Source organism: Staurois parvus, unplaced genomic scaffold, assembly GCF_062004578.1.
Source record: "Staurois parvus isolate SC_StPar_1 unplaced genomic scaffold, SC_StPar_1.0 ptg000831l, whole genome shotgun sequence".
Lineage (NCBI taxonomy): Eukaryota > Metazoa > Chordata > Amphibia > Anura > Ranidae > Staurois > Staurois parvus.
In genome coordinates, this window is record NW_028318627.1 from 376088 (window position 1) to 394149 (window position 18062).

General features: G+C 47.1%; 1 protein-coding gene across 1 annotated transcript in view; it reads right to left on the bottom strand.

The window, feature by feature from the left end:
• LOC149443805 (protein mono-ADP-ribosyltransferase PARP15-like) overlaps positions 1-14470 on the bottom strand; it is a 75946-nt gene extending 61476 nt beyond the window's left edge. Inside the window, exons 1-3 of the mRNA XM_089655262.1 lie at positions 14180-14470; positions 12891-13030; positions 2411-2456 (exon numbers count right to left, since the gene is read on the bottom strand). Coding sequence (XP_089511388.1) covers positions 2411-2456; positions 12891-12926 — 82 coding nt within the window. The 5' untranslated portion in view covers positions 12927-13030; positions 14180-14470. The remainder of the gene's footprint in view (positions 1-2410; positions 2457-12890; positions 13031-14179) is intronic.
• Positions 14471-18062: the final 3592 nt, after the last annotated feature.

Below are 18062 nucleotides of genomic sequence, written 5' to 3' on the forward strand. Positions count from 1 at the left end.
TCGTGGCGATGTCCTGCATATCTGGTGGTCATGCCCAAGACTGGTTTGTTTTTGGTCTCATGTGTTTGGCCTCCTTTTCACTTTGTTTCATCTCTCTATACGCCGGGATGCTCGGTATGCCTTGCTTCATTGTCCCATACCGGGCCTCTTGGCTCATCAGCAGAAGTTGGCGTCCTATTTGTTTTTATTGGCCACTAGAACAATTGCTCAGGCCTGGAAGAGTCCGTTTGTCCCTCTTCAGGGGGTGCGGGATCGTATGACTACTATGATGCTCAACGAACAGATGTCGAGTATGCGTAATGGCGTTTGGCATTGGCGTTCGGTGGTGGCGTTCTTGGACCCCTGCCCCCCCCCCTTTTTTTTTCTCTTCTCTTCCTTTTTCTGTTAGTTTTTGGGTGACAGTGGACAGCTGTCTTTAGTTGTTATAATCAGAGTTTCGTTAATGTTGTTGTACCTTATGTGCCATTGATAGCCCCTGCGTGTGCGTACCTTCTGCCTTGTTGGAGTTAGAGCACTGTTTCTCTATTATGTTTTTTCTTATCGGTGCAATTGATAGCCCCTGTGGGGGCGTGTTTTGTTGTCTCTGTTTTATACTGATTAAAATTAATAAAAACCATTGAAATATAAATTCACCTTTGGAGTTTTATTGGTTATGTGTTTTTTTTTATGTTTTTTATAAAGTCAGTGGAAAAGATAGCAATCACTATAGGTGCACATTTTGAATGGTTTGGTATAGGGGCATGCTGAGAAACAAGCCTCTTGTATGTATATGCACATTATATATGTAGCGCCTGTCTATTTACAATTATTCATTGACTTGAGGTGTGCCTGGATTTCCCCTGGGGATGTACCGCTGTATCATTTGCCATTATAGGAAAAGTGGAAGCTGAAAGGGAAGTCCCATTGGTATCTGATTCTATGTTGAAAAAGAATCTGTATGCAGGGTGTCATAGCCCAACGTTGAGCGATGGTTTGTGGTGAAAGATCTTGGAACAGTTGGCATTGATGTCCTTGGAAAGAGAGAGACCAGCTGCTCCTGGAGGCCTGAAGAAGAGCTTTCTTGGTATGAAAATAGAGCAAGCATACAATAATGTCCCGTGGAGGACCATCTTGGGTTCAGCACATAACAGCCCTATGGACCCTTTCTATCTCCAGTCTCTATAGCAGTATGAAGGGAATCAGCTCCTGAAAAATGCCGTCACTGTAGGTTGGAGATCAAGAATAGTCTCAGGAAGTCTGGGATCTTTATCTTTTAAGCTTCTCCATCCACATCTCAGTGAGGCCTGAATAGTGGATATCATGACAGAGCATCTGCCACCGGCCTACACTTTCCTGGATAATAATACAAGGAGAATCCAAGCCTTGCCAGACAGACTGCTTAACATTGCTCCAGAGCACCAACTTTAGCTGTTTGGAGATGCATCAATGGATTGTTATCCTTCCAGACCTCGAACTTGGCTCCTGTCAGGTACTCAAGGTGTTTGGTGACCATTGTCTGACATTGCCAATCCATTCATAGATTCCAAGTGGTCAGATAGGGTGTAACTAGCTTTCAGTTTACTAAATTGATGAAAAGTTTGAAATTGAAAATGCAAAACAGGGTCAGCATGGCAAACAACACGCAGATCTGAGAATACTAAACAGATTATGAAAGTTGCACAAACTTGACTGCAACCCTCTCAGTGAAGTCTCGGGTAGCCTTGGTAACACAGGCTGAAGGGGTCCGAGGCTCAAGGCTACCACACTGGAACACTCACACAGCACTTGGGTATATGATCTCCACACTAGCTGGGTCTTCTGAAGAAGCTGCATGTTATGAGACTGCTGCCCACATGCTGGTTCTGATAATGGAGGGCCTCTCATCTGGCTGCAGATCACTTGCCCAGCTACCTCTACCTCATTAGGTGTGGCCTCTCAGAGCCACTGAGGGAAGGAAGGAGAGAAATGTATCTTCCCTGAGCATGTCCAGGAACCCAAGGGGGGTTATAGGAAAGGAGCTAAAGGGACATGTGCCTGTATCTGAAAATGGTGAGTACTCACAGATGAGTTGAAATCCTGAAGCTCCCCATAGCCAGGATCTATGGAGGAGTGATGGGCAGAAAGCCATTGCTGAAAAAACTATAATACATCAATTTTTGGGGTTTGCCAAAAGGATCTAGAGATTCACCAGGGATCTATAGAGACACAGTATACAGTGCATGGTGGTGGGGGGTGTCGTGCTGTCATCAGGCTTCTCATCAGCAGAGACGGAGAGATAGGTCAGAGATGGAGCTAAATACAGGCAAAGGTGAGCTGCAACCTGAATGTATTAGATTGGCCCGGCCAATGTGTATGGCTACATCTTTCCTTTGCAACATTCGGCCAGACATTTCACATATAATATCATTAGTATATAATGAGTGTTTATTACCTGCAATAACGAAGGATTCAATGAAGGATTCAGATGCTCCATAATCCTACAAAACACCAAAATGATCAATTATTACATCAGTGGGATTTGTGTGCAATAATTTGTTTATCAATCCATCCAATAGCAGATGCAGCCCCCCCCCCCCCCTCCCCCTCCCAGATAGACTTCTGTGTTATATTTAGTTCTTGGCTTCACTTTAGTGCAGCAATGTTTGATTGTTTTGATCTGTTCAGGGTTTCCTGAGCTGAAAGTTTCATAAGTTCCACAAGCCTCTAAAAGAAGTTTCCAGATCATGGGGTTGGGAGATTCAAATGATCAGTTTAATATTTATCATGCTCCAGCCAATCCCTGGAAGGAGGCATCCAGAAGGTGGCTTAGGAGGTGATACACGTGCAGGAGCCCTGAATGAAGTGTTTTTTTCCCCTCATGGAAAGGAGATTAAAATAGAGCCTAGGGTTGGGAGATTCAAATGATCAGTTTAATATTTATCATGCCCCAGCCAATCCCTATCAAGAGGCATGCAGAAGGTGGCTGGGGAGGTGATACACGTGCAGGAGCCCTGAATGAAGTGTTTTTTTCCCTCAAGGAATGGAGATTCAAGCCTGGGGTTGGGGGATTCAAATGATCAGTTTAATGTTTATCATGCCCCAGCCAATCCCTGGAAGGAGGCATCCAGAAGGTGCTTGGGGAGGTGATACATGTGCAGGAGCCCTGAATGGAGAGGATCTACCTTTGAATGTTGGGGGGCAGACAGCTCCTAGGACACTGTGAGTAAAGGTCTTGCTGCGGACTAGTCGAGCAAGTGTCAGGAGTGGATTTATGGACTGCTTCGGTAGGGGCTTAGATGTCCTGGCCCTTTACCTGCTACCTCCAGAAAGCTGCTACTGGAAGTTTAGAGAGAAGTGTGTCCTCCTATTGCTGTTGCTGATCATTTGGGAGTATCATGTGACTAAACCCCTCTCCTGTTAAAGGTCTTCAGCAATAAATACAAAAAAGACATCCCCCTAGCCTACCCTTTCTCAACCCGCGTTCCCAGGCACCCTGGTGTGTCTTCAGGCTTCTTCAGGGGTGCCTTGGCAAAATGCCCAAAAATTGTATAGAAGCCAGCAGGTGGCTCAATCCTGCCTTTTAGTACACAAAGCCATGGGTCCTCATTGTGCACTTTTATGACCTTCTATCTGCCTACATCCTAACAACCAATGACATCATCAGTTGATAAGGAGGACATGGGGTGCATGCACATCGTCCTTGTTTGCCCCCCTCCGTCAGCACTGGGGTCACATTAGCAGAGTGAAGGACAGACTCACTGGAATACTCGTCAGTACCGGTGGGCAAAGGTGTATTTGCCATGGAAGAATAAATCACCTCTAACATTCGCTGTACTGGATGGATGTAGAATCGTTTTTTATATTTTAAAATGGGGTTCCTTGAGATTTATGTAGAATTGTAAAGGTTGCCTTGATTGAGAAACACTGCCCTAGCCTGAGCCTAGATTGTCGGTGTGCCTAGGCCTGAGCGTGGGTGACTGGCAGCCTCTGTACTATGGGAGGACCTGTCTATTTCCAGCATTCCCTCCTATGGTGAGCACCACACAATGCTTCAGTGTTTGGTGGAGGATGGAGAGCTTCTCTGGAGGACTCTAATGGTGGGATCTCTGCACACCTCATGGGAGAGGAGGAGTGGTGTCACCCCACTTCAGGAACAGGTCCAGGAGATCTTACAAATGGAGAAGTATTTGCTCTGAGGAAGAAATCTACAAAGTGTCACCCAGAGACAATAATCTGATTTAAAAAAAAATGTACACCACTTTAATTCTGATCCAGCAATCCAGATGTGAGGTTGTGCCGGGCTGCAGATTATCAGGATTTCAGGGTGTGCGAGTGTTTATTTACTGGCTGATTTTAATGAGACAACCGGTGTATTGGGTGCACTCTGCACATCGCCCCTCCTCACGTCACAATCCCCATCGCTCATTTTATCAGATTTTACAGCTCAGGAAAAGTATCCTGCGTTCCCTGTGAGCCAGGGAGGGGAGGGGGGGGGTCGGGGTCGGGGGGGACCTGAGCAATGTACCGAAATGAGAAGGAGAACTGTCTGTAATGCTGCACAGCAACCAATCAGGTTCAGTCTTTTTTTATTTAATGCCTTCTCTTCTAAAGGTTTGAATCTGATTACTTACTGCTGTGTAACACAGACAGTTCACATTACAGAGAGGCCCAGTGAAGACCACATCAATGCAGGCCATTAGAAGCCACCAGAAGAGAAGGAAGGAGCACAGACAATACACATTATTCTGGGACCCCTGACACTGATGGGCAGCTTACCTGCCCCCCATCTCCTGTCCTGTGTACCCTGCCCCCCATCTCCCGTCCCGTATACCCTGCCCCCCCATCTCCTGTCCCGTATACCCTGCCCCCCATCTCCCGTCCCGTATACCCTGCCCCCCATCTCCTGTCCTGTATATTCTGCCCCCCATCTCCCGTCCCGTATATTCTGCCCCCCATCTCCTGTCCTGTATATCCTGCCCCCCATCTCCCGTCCCGTATATCCTTCCCCCCATCTCCTGTCCCGTATACCCTGCCCCCCATCTCCTGTCCCATATGTCCTCCCCCCCATCTCCCATCCCATATATCCTCCCCCCCATCTCCCGTCCCGTATATCCTGCCCCCCATCTCCCGTCCTGTATACCCTGCCCCCCATCTCCTGTCTCGTATACCCTGCCCCCCCATCTCCCGTCCCGTATATCCTGCCCCCCATCTCCTGTCCCATATATCCTCCCCCCCATCTCCCGTCCCATATATCCTCCCCCCCATCTCCCGTCCCATATATCCTGCCCCCCATCTCCCGTCCTGTATACCCTGCCCCCCATCTCCTGTCTCGTATACCCTGCCCCCCCATCTCCCGTCCCGTATATCCTGCCCCCATCTCCTGTCCTGTATATTCTGCCCCCCATCTCCTGTCCCGTATATCCTCCCCCCTCATCTCCCGTCCCATATATCCTCCCCCCCATCTCCCGTCCCGTATATCCTGCCCCCCCCATCTCCCGTCCCGTATACTCTGCCCCCCATCTCCCGTCCCGTATATCCTGCCCCCCCATCTCCCGTCCCGTATACCCTGCCCCCCATCTCCCGTCCCGTATATCCTGCCCCCCCCATCTCCCGTCCTGTATATCCTGCCCCCATCTCCCGTCCTGTATATCCTGCCCCCATCTCCCGTCCCGTATATCCTGCCCCCCATCTCCTGTCCCGTATATCCTGCCCCCCCATCTCCCGTCCCGTATATCCTGCCCCCCCATCTCCCATCCAGTATATCCTGCCCCCCATGTCCCGTCCCGTATATCCTGCCCCCATCTCCTGTCCCATATATCCTCCCCCCCATCTCCTGTCCTGTATACCCCCCCATCTCCTGTCCCGTATACCCTGCCCCACATCTCCTGTCCCGTATATCCCGCCCCCCCATCTCCTGTCCCGTATATCCCGCCCCCCATCTCCTGTCCTGTATATCCCGCCCCCCATCTCCTGTCCTATATATCCTGCCCCCCATCTCCTGTCCTGTATATCCCGCCCCCCATCTCCTGTCCCGTATATCCCGCCCCCCCATCTCCTGTCCCGTATATCCTGCCCCCATCTCCTGTCCCGTATATCCCGCCCCCCCCATCTCCTGTCCCGTATATCCCGCCCCCCATCTCCTGTCCTGTATATCCCGCCCCCCATCTCCTGTCCTGTATATCCCACCCCCCATCTCCTATCCTGTATATCCTGCCCCCATCCCCTGTCCTGTATATACACTAGGTGGATCTAGATCCCTGATGGTTAGACAGGAGCTCTTAGCAGCTCAGGTGTGATAGCCAGAGGGGTCAGAATTTGGTTAGGACTGAGAGACACAGCAGACCAGCCCCTCTGGAGTCTCCCCCTGCTCTGAGGTTTTCGGAGGAGGGCTTTGGAGGCAATGGGAGGATTTGAGGAGTTATTTGTCACACCTTTGAGGGATCTCAGCCAATCCCCAGCAGGTTGCTTGGCAGGGGGCCGGACTCCCTAAAAGGGTGTTGGAACCTGCTCAGTAGCAGGAGAGGAGTGGGAATGAGGAGATGAGTGTTGGAGTGGAAGCCAGGAAGATGTGAGGCTGGAGGAAGAAGGCTACCAGGAGGCCTGCTGGGATGGGGCCAGCCTGCAAGCCTGGAGTCATAGAGAACTCTCTGGTCCCCTGGGAAAGGATCACATGTGCACTTTGGTGGGAAACCCTATTTAAAGGGATCAGAAGCCTAATCCCCTGCTCATAAAAGGAAAGACAACCTACAGACTGTTGGGTGGAAGAGGAGTTCAACTGTGGTCTGGGGTACTACAACTGGAGATGCTGGCTAGCACTGTGTGGGTCTTAAAGGAGAAGCTGTGAATAGTTCAGGAAGTTTGTCCTCAGGATTTTGATTCCTTTGGGAATCCTATATACTCCTTTTTTAATAAAAAAAAAAACAAAAAACAAAAGTCCTGATTTTCTGACTGAGGATGAACACTGTGTGAGAAGTGCTAATGGACTGCCTTTGCAGTACTATAGGGGGACCCCAATTTAACTTCAATTCAGGGGGGTAATGCTACATTAGAAAAATGGTCCACCAGGACAAGATGGCCCTAGATGGTGGTAGTTCAGCCATAAAATCTACTGATAGAATCTTCCTATCAGAGACTGGAAGGGACCTAATAAACCTCAGGTCTTGCTCCTGTTGCTCTTGTTACAAATACAAGAGGTGCAAAAACTCACATAATCACCACAGTCCTTGTCCATGTCAGGCCACCAGAACAGCAATTGCACCAGATCCATAGTTTTGTGGATCCCAAAATGCCCCACCAAGGGATAATACAGCCCCAGAACACTTGGCCACTCTCTGGCACAAATATCTTGTCTCCAGACCACAATAAACCTTCTTTTGCAGACAGTCACTCCAGGTGGAGAGGGAATTCCCAATGAAGCCTGCTTGATTTATGACAGGACATCAACTTCCATCAGCAAATGTTCCCTGCAGATAGCACAGTATTAGAAGTAGGTGGATCTTTAGTATCATCAGACATTCAGGACAGGGCCTCAGGTTTGACATTTTTTGATCCTGGCCTGTAAGATATGTGAAACATGAAAAAAAAAAGTGTCCACCTGGCCTGATGTGGTTTCAGACGCTTAGCTGTCTTCAAATATTCACTATTTTTGTGATCTGTGTAGCTGAAGATGGATGTGCTGCCCACTCCAGGTGGTATCTCCACTCCTCCAGAGCAGATTTGATTGTGAGCAGTTCACTATCTCCTACATCATAATTTATCTCAGCAGAGGACAGTTTACAAGAGTGACCCGCCTCTGGGTTGAAGGCCCTGACATTGTGACATAACCGCCCCCACTGCGTTTTCAGATGCATCTACTTCCAAGACAACAGGTAAGGCAGGATCCGGGTGGCTCAGAATGAGTGCTGGTAAGTGATGAGCCCAGGTTAAGATTTGCCTCAATGTAGTGATATGGCGAACCCCACTTTGGTCACCTCTAATGAAAAGGTGTGAGATTGTAGTGCAAATTATAGTTCACATGTGTTGCGGAATGCTCAGAACTTGCAACAATCACCAGACAATAGGCATAGGAACTGTGAAGGGAGTCACTTTGGGTGGGGGGCCCATGGAACACAGCTCACTTTGGACAGGTGGGGTGACCCCTGTCTCAGCTCCCCATATCCCTCTTATGTGTCTGTTAGGGGTACAGGGGGATCTGTTCTAATATTGGGGTGGGGGGTTGTGGATTGTTTGGTGTTATGTGGTTGCATCCCATTGTTCTATTGTGTGTCTGGCTTGGGAGCAAACTATTATGGGATGTATGTGTTTGTGTGTATTAGCTTAGTGGAGGGTGTCGCCAGCAGCCCTCCCTCCTGATGGGACTGTCTGCTGGTGTGAATTTTGAATACCTGTGTGTCTCTTGTTACTAAATGTAGATTGCCCCGCCCTGTGTCATTATGCAGGGAGGGGGGATTGCCCCGCCCTGTGTCATTATGCAGGGAGGGGGGATTGCCCCGCCCTGTGTCATTATGCAGGGAGGGGGGATTGCCCCGCCCTGTGTCATTATGCAGGGAGGGGGGATTGTCCCCTGAGTGTATATATCTTGTATTTGTGTAAAAATAAACTAGTCTTCTCTGATTTACTTCAACACTGGTGTCGTCTTGTATGGTCGGCTGTGGTGTCTGTTGTCGGTGTTTGGACGGGGAAGCAGTATTCTAACGGAAGTACTCAAGCACAGTCTGGGTCGGTTCCGTTACAGGAACTCTGGGCTCCAGAGGCAGCATCACAACGGTAGTTGAAGACATGGGGGGAGGTCTGGAGGCAATTCTCAAGTCGGGTGTACCAGCAAATATCATCCAGGGGAGAAGCCCCTCTCTCAGGCTCTGATATGGCCTTATGGCACTGTCATGTACCTGGTGATGGACCTTGATGTGGAGAGGTAGGCGTTCTCTTACACCTCCTGCTCAGTACCCCTGGTAAGGTAACAGGAGGCAGGAGAGCCCAGAGAGGCATGAGTTCTGCGATGTCCGAGGTGGATGAGTTGTCCGTGTGTACGTGGATGCAGGCTGGACTGTGGATGCTGAACGGCAGAGATGGCGGGCTGGCAGGTCACTGAGAGTCACACAGCAGGCACTTGGGAGGCTGCAGATGGCTGACTACAGATGACAGCCACAGGCTCAGGGTGTACAGCAGGGTCAGGGTGTACAGCAGGCTCAGGGTGTACAGCAGGCTCAGGGTGTACAGCAGGCTCAGGGTGTACAGCAGGCTCAGGGTGTACAGCAGGCTCAGGGTGTACAGCAGGGTCAGGCAAGCCGGGTCAGGAGCAAAACAGCAAGAAGAAGAATTGTCAAAGTCCAGACCAGAGTCAGCAATGGTGAGGCAGGTAGGTAGAGGGAACTGGCGGAGATGTGGTCCAGAGGTTGGTACGGGTAGAGGTCAGATGTGGTCAAGGTGGATCAGGTTGGCAACAGAAGATCAGATACAGAACGGATAGCAGATGTGCAGGAATTGTGTTGAGACAATAGTGTAATGCAAAGTCCTCGTGCCTCAGTGCTGTTCAACCCCTCGCCAACCAGGCACTCCCCCCCACCCCCTCCTGTCCAGGCCAATTTTCAACTTTCAGCGCTGTCGCACTTTGACTATTGCGCGGTCATGCAACACTGCACCCATATGAAACTTTTATCATTTTTTTTAGACAGATAGAGCTTTTTTTTGGTGGTATTTCATCGCCACCGGGGGGGGGGGGGGTTTGTATTTTTTTCAAAACAAATGAAAAAGAACAAAATTTTTGAAACAAAATAATTTGTTTTCTAATGCAGGCCATAGATGGGGAGAAAAACTGCAGATTTTTCTTTTAAAAAACGAAAAATCGGTTGTTCAAGTGGCCGACGTTACCATCAATGGTAAAAAAAATCGGTCGATTTTCTACCCGTCTAGAGCCGGCAAAAAGTGTCCCTGCAGAGAGCTCTGCTATTTCTTTGACAGTTCTCTGACAGTTCCTTGACATTTATAGAAGTTGCAACAATGTATCTATTTGTTTCCATTTAGGATACAGATGTTTTTATTCGGAAACAAATAGATACAATGTTTCAACCGCTGTAAATGTCAAGGAACTGTCAGAGAACTGTCAGAAATAGCGGAGCTCTCTGCAGAGAAACTTTATGCTGGACTGGAATTCTTCTTATTTTCATCCTACTTCTTCTTCTTCTTCTTCATCCTCATCCTCATCCTCTTCTTCTTCTTCTTCTTCATCCTCATCTTCTTCTTCATCCTCATCCTCATCCTCTTCTTCTTCTTCTTCTTCTTCATCCTCATCCTCTTCTTCTTCTTCTTCCTCATCCTCATCCTCTTCTTCATCCTCATCCTCTTCTTCTTCATCATCATCCTCTTCTTCTTCATCCTCTTCTTCTTCCTCTTCTTCTTCTTCATCCTCTTCTTCATCGTCTTCCTCTTCTTCTTTTTCTTCTTTTTGTCTTCCTCTTGCAGGTCACTGCTCATGCGCAGATATTTTATCGGTAAAAAATCGGCCGATTTGCCCACTAATTGCCGCGAAAATCGGCCGATCGGCAAAATCGGCCTATTTTTTTCCAACTTTACCGAAAAACAAAAACGGCCAAAATACCGAAAAACGGCCGACCAAATCGCCCACTAACGATCCGAAAATCGGCCGATTTTATTTTCGGCCGAAAAATCGGCCGATTTTCGACCCGTCTATGGCCTGCATTAGTTTCTGTTAACAGGTAATTTTTCTCCTTCACTGATTTGCACTAATAGGCTGCACTGATGGGCACTGACGAGGCGGCACTGATAGGCAGCACCGATGGAAATCAGTAGGTGGCACTGATGGTCACTGATAGGCAGCACTGATGGGCACTGACTAGCAGCACTGATAGAAACCAATAGGTGGCACTGATAGGCAGCACTGATGGGCACTAACTGGCGGCACTGATGGACACTGACTGGTGGCACTGATTGACACTGACTGGTGACACTGATAGACACTGACTGGTGGCACTGATGATCACTGCTAGGCGGCAGTGATGGAAACGAATAGGTGGCACTGATGGTCACTGATAGCACTGATGAACACTGACTGGCAGCACTGATAGACACTGACTGGTGGCACTGATGCTCACTGATAGGCGGCATTGATGGAAACCAATAGGTGGCACTGATGGTCACTGATAGCACTGATGGGCACTGACTGGTGGCACTGATGGACAATGATTAGTGGCACTGATGGACAATGACTGGTGGCACTGATGGACAATGACTGGTGGCACTGATGGACAATGACTGGTGGCACTGATGGACAATGACTGTCGGCACTGATGGACAATGACTGGCGGCACTGATGGACACTTGAGTGGCAGCACTGATGGACACTGTTGGGACTGCACTGATGGACACTGTCGGGGCTTGGGGGCTGCACTGAACTGCCTTTGATTTTTTAAATATACTTGCCGATTACCGGCTCTCCTCTTTCCTCGTGCAGTGACAGTGCGAGGAAAGTGCAGCCGATGACCGGTAACTGTATATACATTGTGATCAGCTGTGTCATTGCACACAGCTGATCACATCGAAAAAGGGCTCTTTGATTGGCCCTTTACCATGTCATGTGATTAGGTGTGTCCGACGGACACATCGATCACAGAGCTTGCCCAATGCGCTCCCCAGGGGGCGCGTGGGAGCCGCAGTTCTGGAGGATGTCATATAGACATGTCCATAGATAGAGGATGAGTAGCAGCCTGGGGATGAGTCAGCCTGTGAGTGAGACAGGAGTTCACCTCAGGACAGGTGTGCTGTGGTATGGCTGGGTATGGTGACCAAGGCAACCCTTAAGTATGACAGAGCCTGGGGAGCAGAGAAGCGGGGCCGTGGATAAGGGGGTACCACCAGTCTTCCTCTACGTAGCCCAGGCCATCAGGGGGTCCAAGGCAGCTACGTAGGTGAATCGGATGTGGGCAGGGAGGGTGATCGGCACAGTGGGGAGGGTTCAATTCCTGAAACCGATCCTCTGTATGACTTTCCCTACAGCAGCTGCAAGCCGGCTTCTTCTCCTCTCCCTTCTGTTAGCTTTCAGCTGCTACAGAGAGAGCAATACAGGGGATGAGTTCCAGTAACTGGCCCCTGCCGCACCCATCACCTTCCCTGTGCACCATATGTTTCCAACTGCTGCCCGGGACCCCCTCTGTGCCCCGCCCCCGCAGTGCTTCCAGCTTCCCTCCTCTCCTTCCCTCTGGCAGCTGCAAGCACACAATAGGATTCCTCAGGATGGAGAGTCCAAGGGTCCTGTAAATATGTCACATTTATCAGCCCCTTCCTTTCCTGAATTAATACAATAAGTGAAAGGGCCACCTACAGGCAGGTGCTGGAAAGGAGGATCTCTACTGCACCATTGTCTTTTAGGAGGGGCATCCTGAGCAGCAGGGAAGGAGCCAGCTCAGCAAAAGGCCTGAAGGTAGCCACCAACCCACCAAGCTGACATTGTGGACAGTGTGGGTACTCCTAGACCCCCTGGGCTGGATAATGGGAGAGGGCAGTCAGGTGGAAAACCCAACAGAGTTCTACTCCGGGACTGCTGTGACGGCAGCTTCTGGGCCCCCTTACCCTGGGAATACCCTCAGGACAGCTGGGTGAAGAGGAGGATTCATCTGAGGATGGAGGAGGTACACCTCCGGGAGAGCTGGAGGGCTCCTAAATGAGAGACTATTGTGGTCTGCAAATCTGAACATAGTTGGTCCTCCAGTTCACAGTTCCCTTGGGCACCCCATACACCCCTCAACCCCATCCAAGTTATCAACCCCAAAACCAAGCTCAAGCACTGTTTGCTGACTCCAGTGTGCAAAGTGTGGAGGAAAATGCGTGTTGCCTGGCTGTGCAGGACTATAGGGGGACCCAAAACGTCAGCGGCTCCTAAAGGGTAGTGCTGCAGTAACAATAGAAGTGGAACTTACATGGGAAGCGTCCAGTGAGGAGGAAGAACCTCCCATTTTCTGAGCGTTTTCTGCGTCCGGTAATGAGACGCGCAGCGATAATGTGCTCCCGCCTTGTAATAGAAGATGATGAGGATTTTTCTGCACAACCCTTTGCTGATCTGTGAAAAAAAATAAATATAAATATTCAAATATTTCTACAGGAAACGTAACGGAAAAGTACAACAGAATTTATTTATTTGGTATTTTAATATAAATCGATATATTAGATGTTTTATTATCTATATATGTATATACATTCTCTATTATTACATGACAGGGGATCCCCTCCAGTCCTCAGTACTTACCTGCCTCCTCCTTGTAGTGTATGGGGATCCCCTCCAGTCCTCAGTACTTACCTGTCCTTGTAGTGTATGAGGATCCCCTCCAGTCCTCAGTACTTACCTGCCTCCTCCTTGTAGTGTATGGGGATCCCCTCCAGTCCTCAGTACTTACCTGTCCTTGTAGTGTATGAGGATCCCCTCCAGTCCTCAGTACTTACCTGCCCCCTCCTTGTAGTGTATGAGGATCCCCCTCCAGTCCTCAGTACTTACCTGCCCCCTCCTTATAGTGTATGAGGATCCCCTCCAGTCCTCAGTACTTACCTGCCTCCTCCTTGTAGCGTATGAGGATCCCCTCCAATCCTCGGTACTTACCTGCCCCCTCCTTGTAGCGTATGAGGATCCCCTCCAGTCCTCGGTACTTACCTGCCTCCACCTTGTAGCGTATGAGGATCCCCTCCAATCCTCAGTACTTACCTGCCTCCTCCTTGTAACGTATGAGGATCCCCTCCAATCCTCAGTACTTACCTGCCTCCTCCTTGTAGCGTATGAGGATCCCCTCCAGTCCTCAGTACTTACCTGCCTCCTCCCTGTAGCGTATGAGGATCCCCCTCCAGTCCTCAGTACTTACCTGCCTCCTCCTTGTAGCGTATGAGGATCTCCCTCCAGTCCTCGGTACTTACCTGCCTCCTCCTTGTAGCGTATGAGGATCTCCCTCCAGTCCTCAGTACTTACCTGCCCCCTCCTTGTAGTGTATGAGGATCCCCTCCAGTCCTCAGTACTTACCTGCCCCCTCCTTGTAGTGTATGAGGATCCCCCTCCAGTCCTCAGTACTTACCTTCCTCCTCCTTGTAGTGTATGAGGATCCCCCTCCAGTCCTCAGTACTTACCTGCCTTCTCCTTGTAGTGTATGAGGATCCCCTCCAGTCCTCAGTACTTACCTGCCCCCTCCTTGTAGTATATATGAGTAGTCCTTACCCCAGTACCTACCTTTCTGCTCCTTGAAGTATATGGTGACGTATCCCTGGCTGCAGTCGGTATCGGGAATCTAACATTCTCCTCCGTTAGACTCGTTGGGATTTTGGAAATACAGCAGAAGGGTTTTCTTTCGTTTTTTCAGCTCCTCGATCCCCTGATCCCACTGAAGTAGTACGAGATACAGGTTGGGTTTGCCCTCCATTCTGTGTTCCTCTGAGAGGGTGACGGTCTATGGCAGTGACATGGAGATGTCTGTGTTGGGTGTGGAGCAGAAAATGGCTCTCGGCTGACTTTCACTTTCTGTTTCTCAGTTTTTAGTTTCTCCTCCTCTTCTCTCCTTACATTCTGCCCAACCACCAAATTGGATCGTTTACAAGTATTGACAGATATGGAGGATTTCTTCAGGAGACTAATGCAGGCCATAGAGTGGTCGAAAATCGGCCGATTTTCAGATCGTTAGTGGGCTATTTGTTCGGCCGTTTTTCAGTATTTTGGCAGATTTTGTTATCGGTAAAGTTGGAAAAAAAACGGCCGATTTTGCCGATCGGCCGATTTTCGCGGCAATGATGGGCAAATCGGCCGATTTTTTACCGATAAAAAAATCTGCGCATGAGCCGTGACCTGCAAGAGGAAGACAAAAAGAAGAAAAAGAAGAAGAGGAAGAGGAAGAAGAAGATGAGGATGAAGAAGAAGATGAGGATGAGGATGAAGAAGAAGAGGAAGAAGAAGAAGAGGATGATGATGATGAAAAAGAAGAGGATGATGGCGAAGAAGAAGAAGACGAGGATGAGGATGAAAAAGAAGAATAAGAGGATGATGATGATGATGAAGTAGAAGAAGAAGAGGATGAGGATGAAGAAGATGTAGAAGAAGAAGAGGATGAGGATGAAGAAGATGTAGAAGAAGAAGATGATGAGGATGAAGAAGATGTAGAAGAAGAAGATGATGATGAAGAAGAAGAAGAAGAAGAAGAAGAGGATGAGGATGAAGAAGAAGAAGAAGAGGATGATGATGATGAAGTAGAAGTAGAATAAGAGGATGAGGATGATGAAGTAGAAGAAGAAGAAGAAGAGGATGAGGATGAAGAAGAAGAAGAAGAGGAGGATGAGGATGAAGAAGGAGGATGAGGATGAAGAAGATGTAGAAGAAGAAGAAGAAGAAGAAGAGGATGAGGATGATGATGAAGAAGAGGATGATGATGAAGAAGAAGAAGAAGATGAGGATGATGAAGAAGAAGAGGATGATGAAGAAGAAGAAGAAGAAAAGGATGATGATGATGATGATGATGATGATGATGAAGAAGAAGAAGAGGATGATGAAGAAGAGGATGATGAGGATGAGGAAGAAGTAGTAGAAGAAGAAGAGGATAATGATGATGAAGAAGAAGAGGATGATGATGATGATGATGATGATGATGAAGAAGAAGAGGATGATGATGAAGAAGAAGGATGAAAAATAAGAGGAATTCCAGGCCGGCAAAAAGTGTCCCTGTAGAGAGCTCCACTATTTCTTTGACAGTTCCTTGACATTTACAGCGGTTGCAACAATGTATCTATTTGTTTCCGAATAAAAACATCTGTATCCTAAATGGATACAAATAGATACATTGTTGCAATCGCTGTAAATGTCAAGGAACTGTCAAAGAAATAGCGGAGCTCTCTGCAGGGACACTTTTTGCCGGCTATAGACGGGATGAAAATCGGCCGATTTTTTTTTTACCATTGATGGTTACGTCGGCCGCTTGAACGACCGATTTTTCATTTTTTAAAAGAAAAATTGGCCGATTTTCGACCCGTCTATGGCCTGCATAAGGCTCAAAGAATATTTCCACAGTAATGAAAGGAATCCTAGAACAATGGAGTGCTACACAAAGAAAGAGAACAGCTGCTTCACACCCCCCACAAGGACGCAACCCCAAACTGGACACCTATATTGATAGCTTCAGACTGCGAGCCACATCCCTGATATCCACCCAGCAAAAGAAAATTCTGTACAATCTTTCACCACTGGAGTGAAGGGCGATACACGATGTGCGCAATAATCAGGCCATCACCATCAAACCAGCGGACAAAGGGGGAGCAGTTGTTGTAGTATCCCTGTATAGTAATCTATGGATGTGGTATCCCTGTATAGTAATCTATGGATGTAGTATCCCTGTATAGTAATCTATGGATGTAGTATCCCTGTATAGTAATCTATGGATGTAGTATCCCTGTATAGTAATCTATGGATGTAGTATCCCTGTATAGTAATATATGGGTGTAGTATCCCTGTATAGTAATGTATGGATGTAGTATCCCCGTATAGTAATATATGGATGTAGTATCCCTGTATAGTAATCTATGGATGTAGTATCCCCGTATAGTAATCTATGGATGTAGTATCCCTGTATAGTAATCTATGGATGTAGTATCCCTGTATAGTAATGTATGGATGTAGTATCCCCGTATAGTAATATATGGATGTAGTATCCCTGTATAGTAATATATGGATGTAGTATCCCTGTATAATAATCTATGGATGTAGTATCCCCGTATAGTAATATATGGATGTAGTATCCCTGTATAGTAATCTATGGATGTAGTATCCCCGTATAGTAATCTATGGATGTAGTATCCCTGTATAGTAATGTATGGGTGTAGTATCCCTGTATAGTAATGTATGGATGTAGTATCCCCGTATAGTAATATATGGATGTAGTATCCCTGTATAGTAATCTATGGATGTAGTATCCCCGTATAGTAATCTATGGATGTAGTATCCCTGTATAGTAATGTATGGATGTAGTATCCCCGTATAGTAATATATGGATGTAGTATCCCTGTATAGTAATATATGGATGTAGTATCCCTGTATAATAATCTATGGATGTAGTATCCCTGTATAGTAATGTATGGATGTAGTATCCCCGTATAGTAATGTATGGATGTAGTATCCCCGTATAGTAATATATGGATGTAGTATCCCTGTATAGTAATATATGGATGTAGTATCCCTGTATAATAATCTATGGATGTAGTATCCCTGTATAGTAATATATGGATGTAGTATCCCTGTATAGTAATATATGGATGTAGTATCCCTGTATAGTAATCTATGGATGTAGTATCCCTGTATAGTAATATATGGGTGTAGTATCCCCGTATAGTAATATATGGATGTAGTATCCCCGTATAGTAATATATGGATGTAGTATCCCCGTATAGTAATATATGGATGTAGTATCCCCGTATAGTAATATATGGATGTAGTATCCCCGTATAGTAATATATGGATGTAGTATCCCCGTATAGTAATATATGGATGTAGTATCCCCGTATAGTAATATATGGATGTAGTATCCCCGTAAAGTAATATATGGATGTAGTATCCCTGTATAGTAATATATGGATGTAGTATCCCTGTATAGTAATATATGGATGTAGTATCCCTGTATAGTAATCTATGGATGTAGTATCCCTGTATAGTAATATATGGATGTAGTATCCCCGTATAGTAATATATGGGTGTAGTATCCCTGTATAGTAATCTATGGATGTAGTATCCCTGTATAGTAATCTATGGATGTAGTATCCCTGTATAGTAATCTATGGATGTAGTATCCCCGTATAGTAATCTATGGATGTAGTATCCCCGTATAGTAATCTATGGATGTAGTATCCCTGTATAGTAATATATGGATGTAGTATCCCCGTATAGTAATATATGGATGTAGTATCCCTGTATAGTAATATATGGATGTAGTATCCCTGTATAGTAATATATGGATATAGTATCCCCGTATAGTAATATATGGATGTAGTATCCCTGTATAGTAATATATGGATATAGTATCCCTGTATAGTAATCTATGGATGTAGTATCCCTGTATAGTAATCTATGGATGTAGTATCCC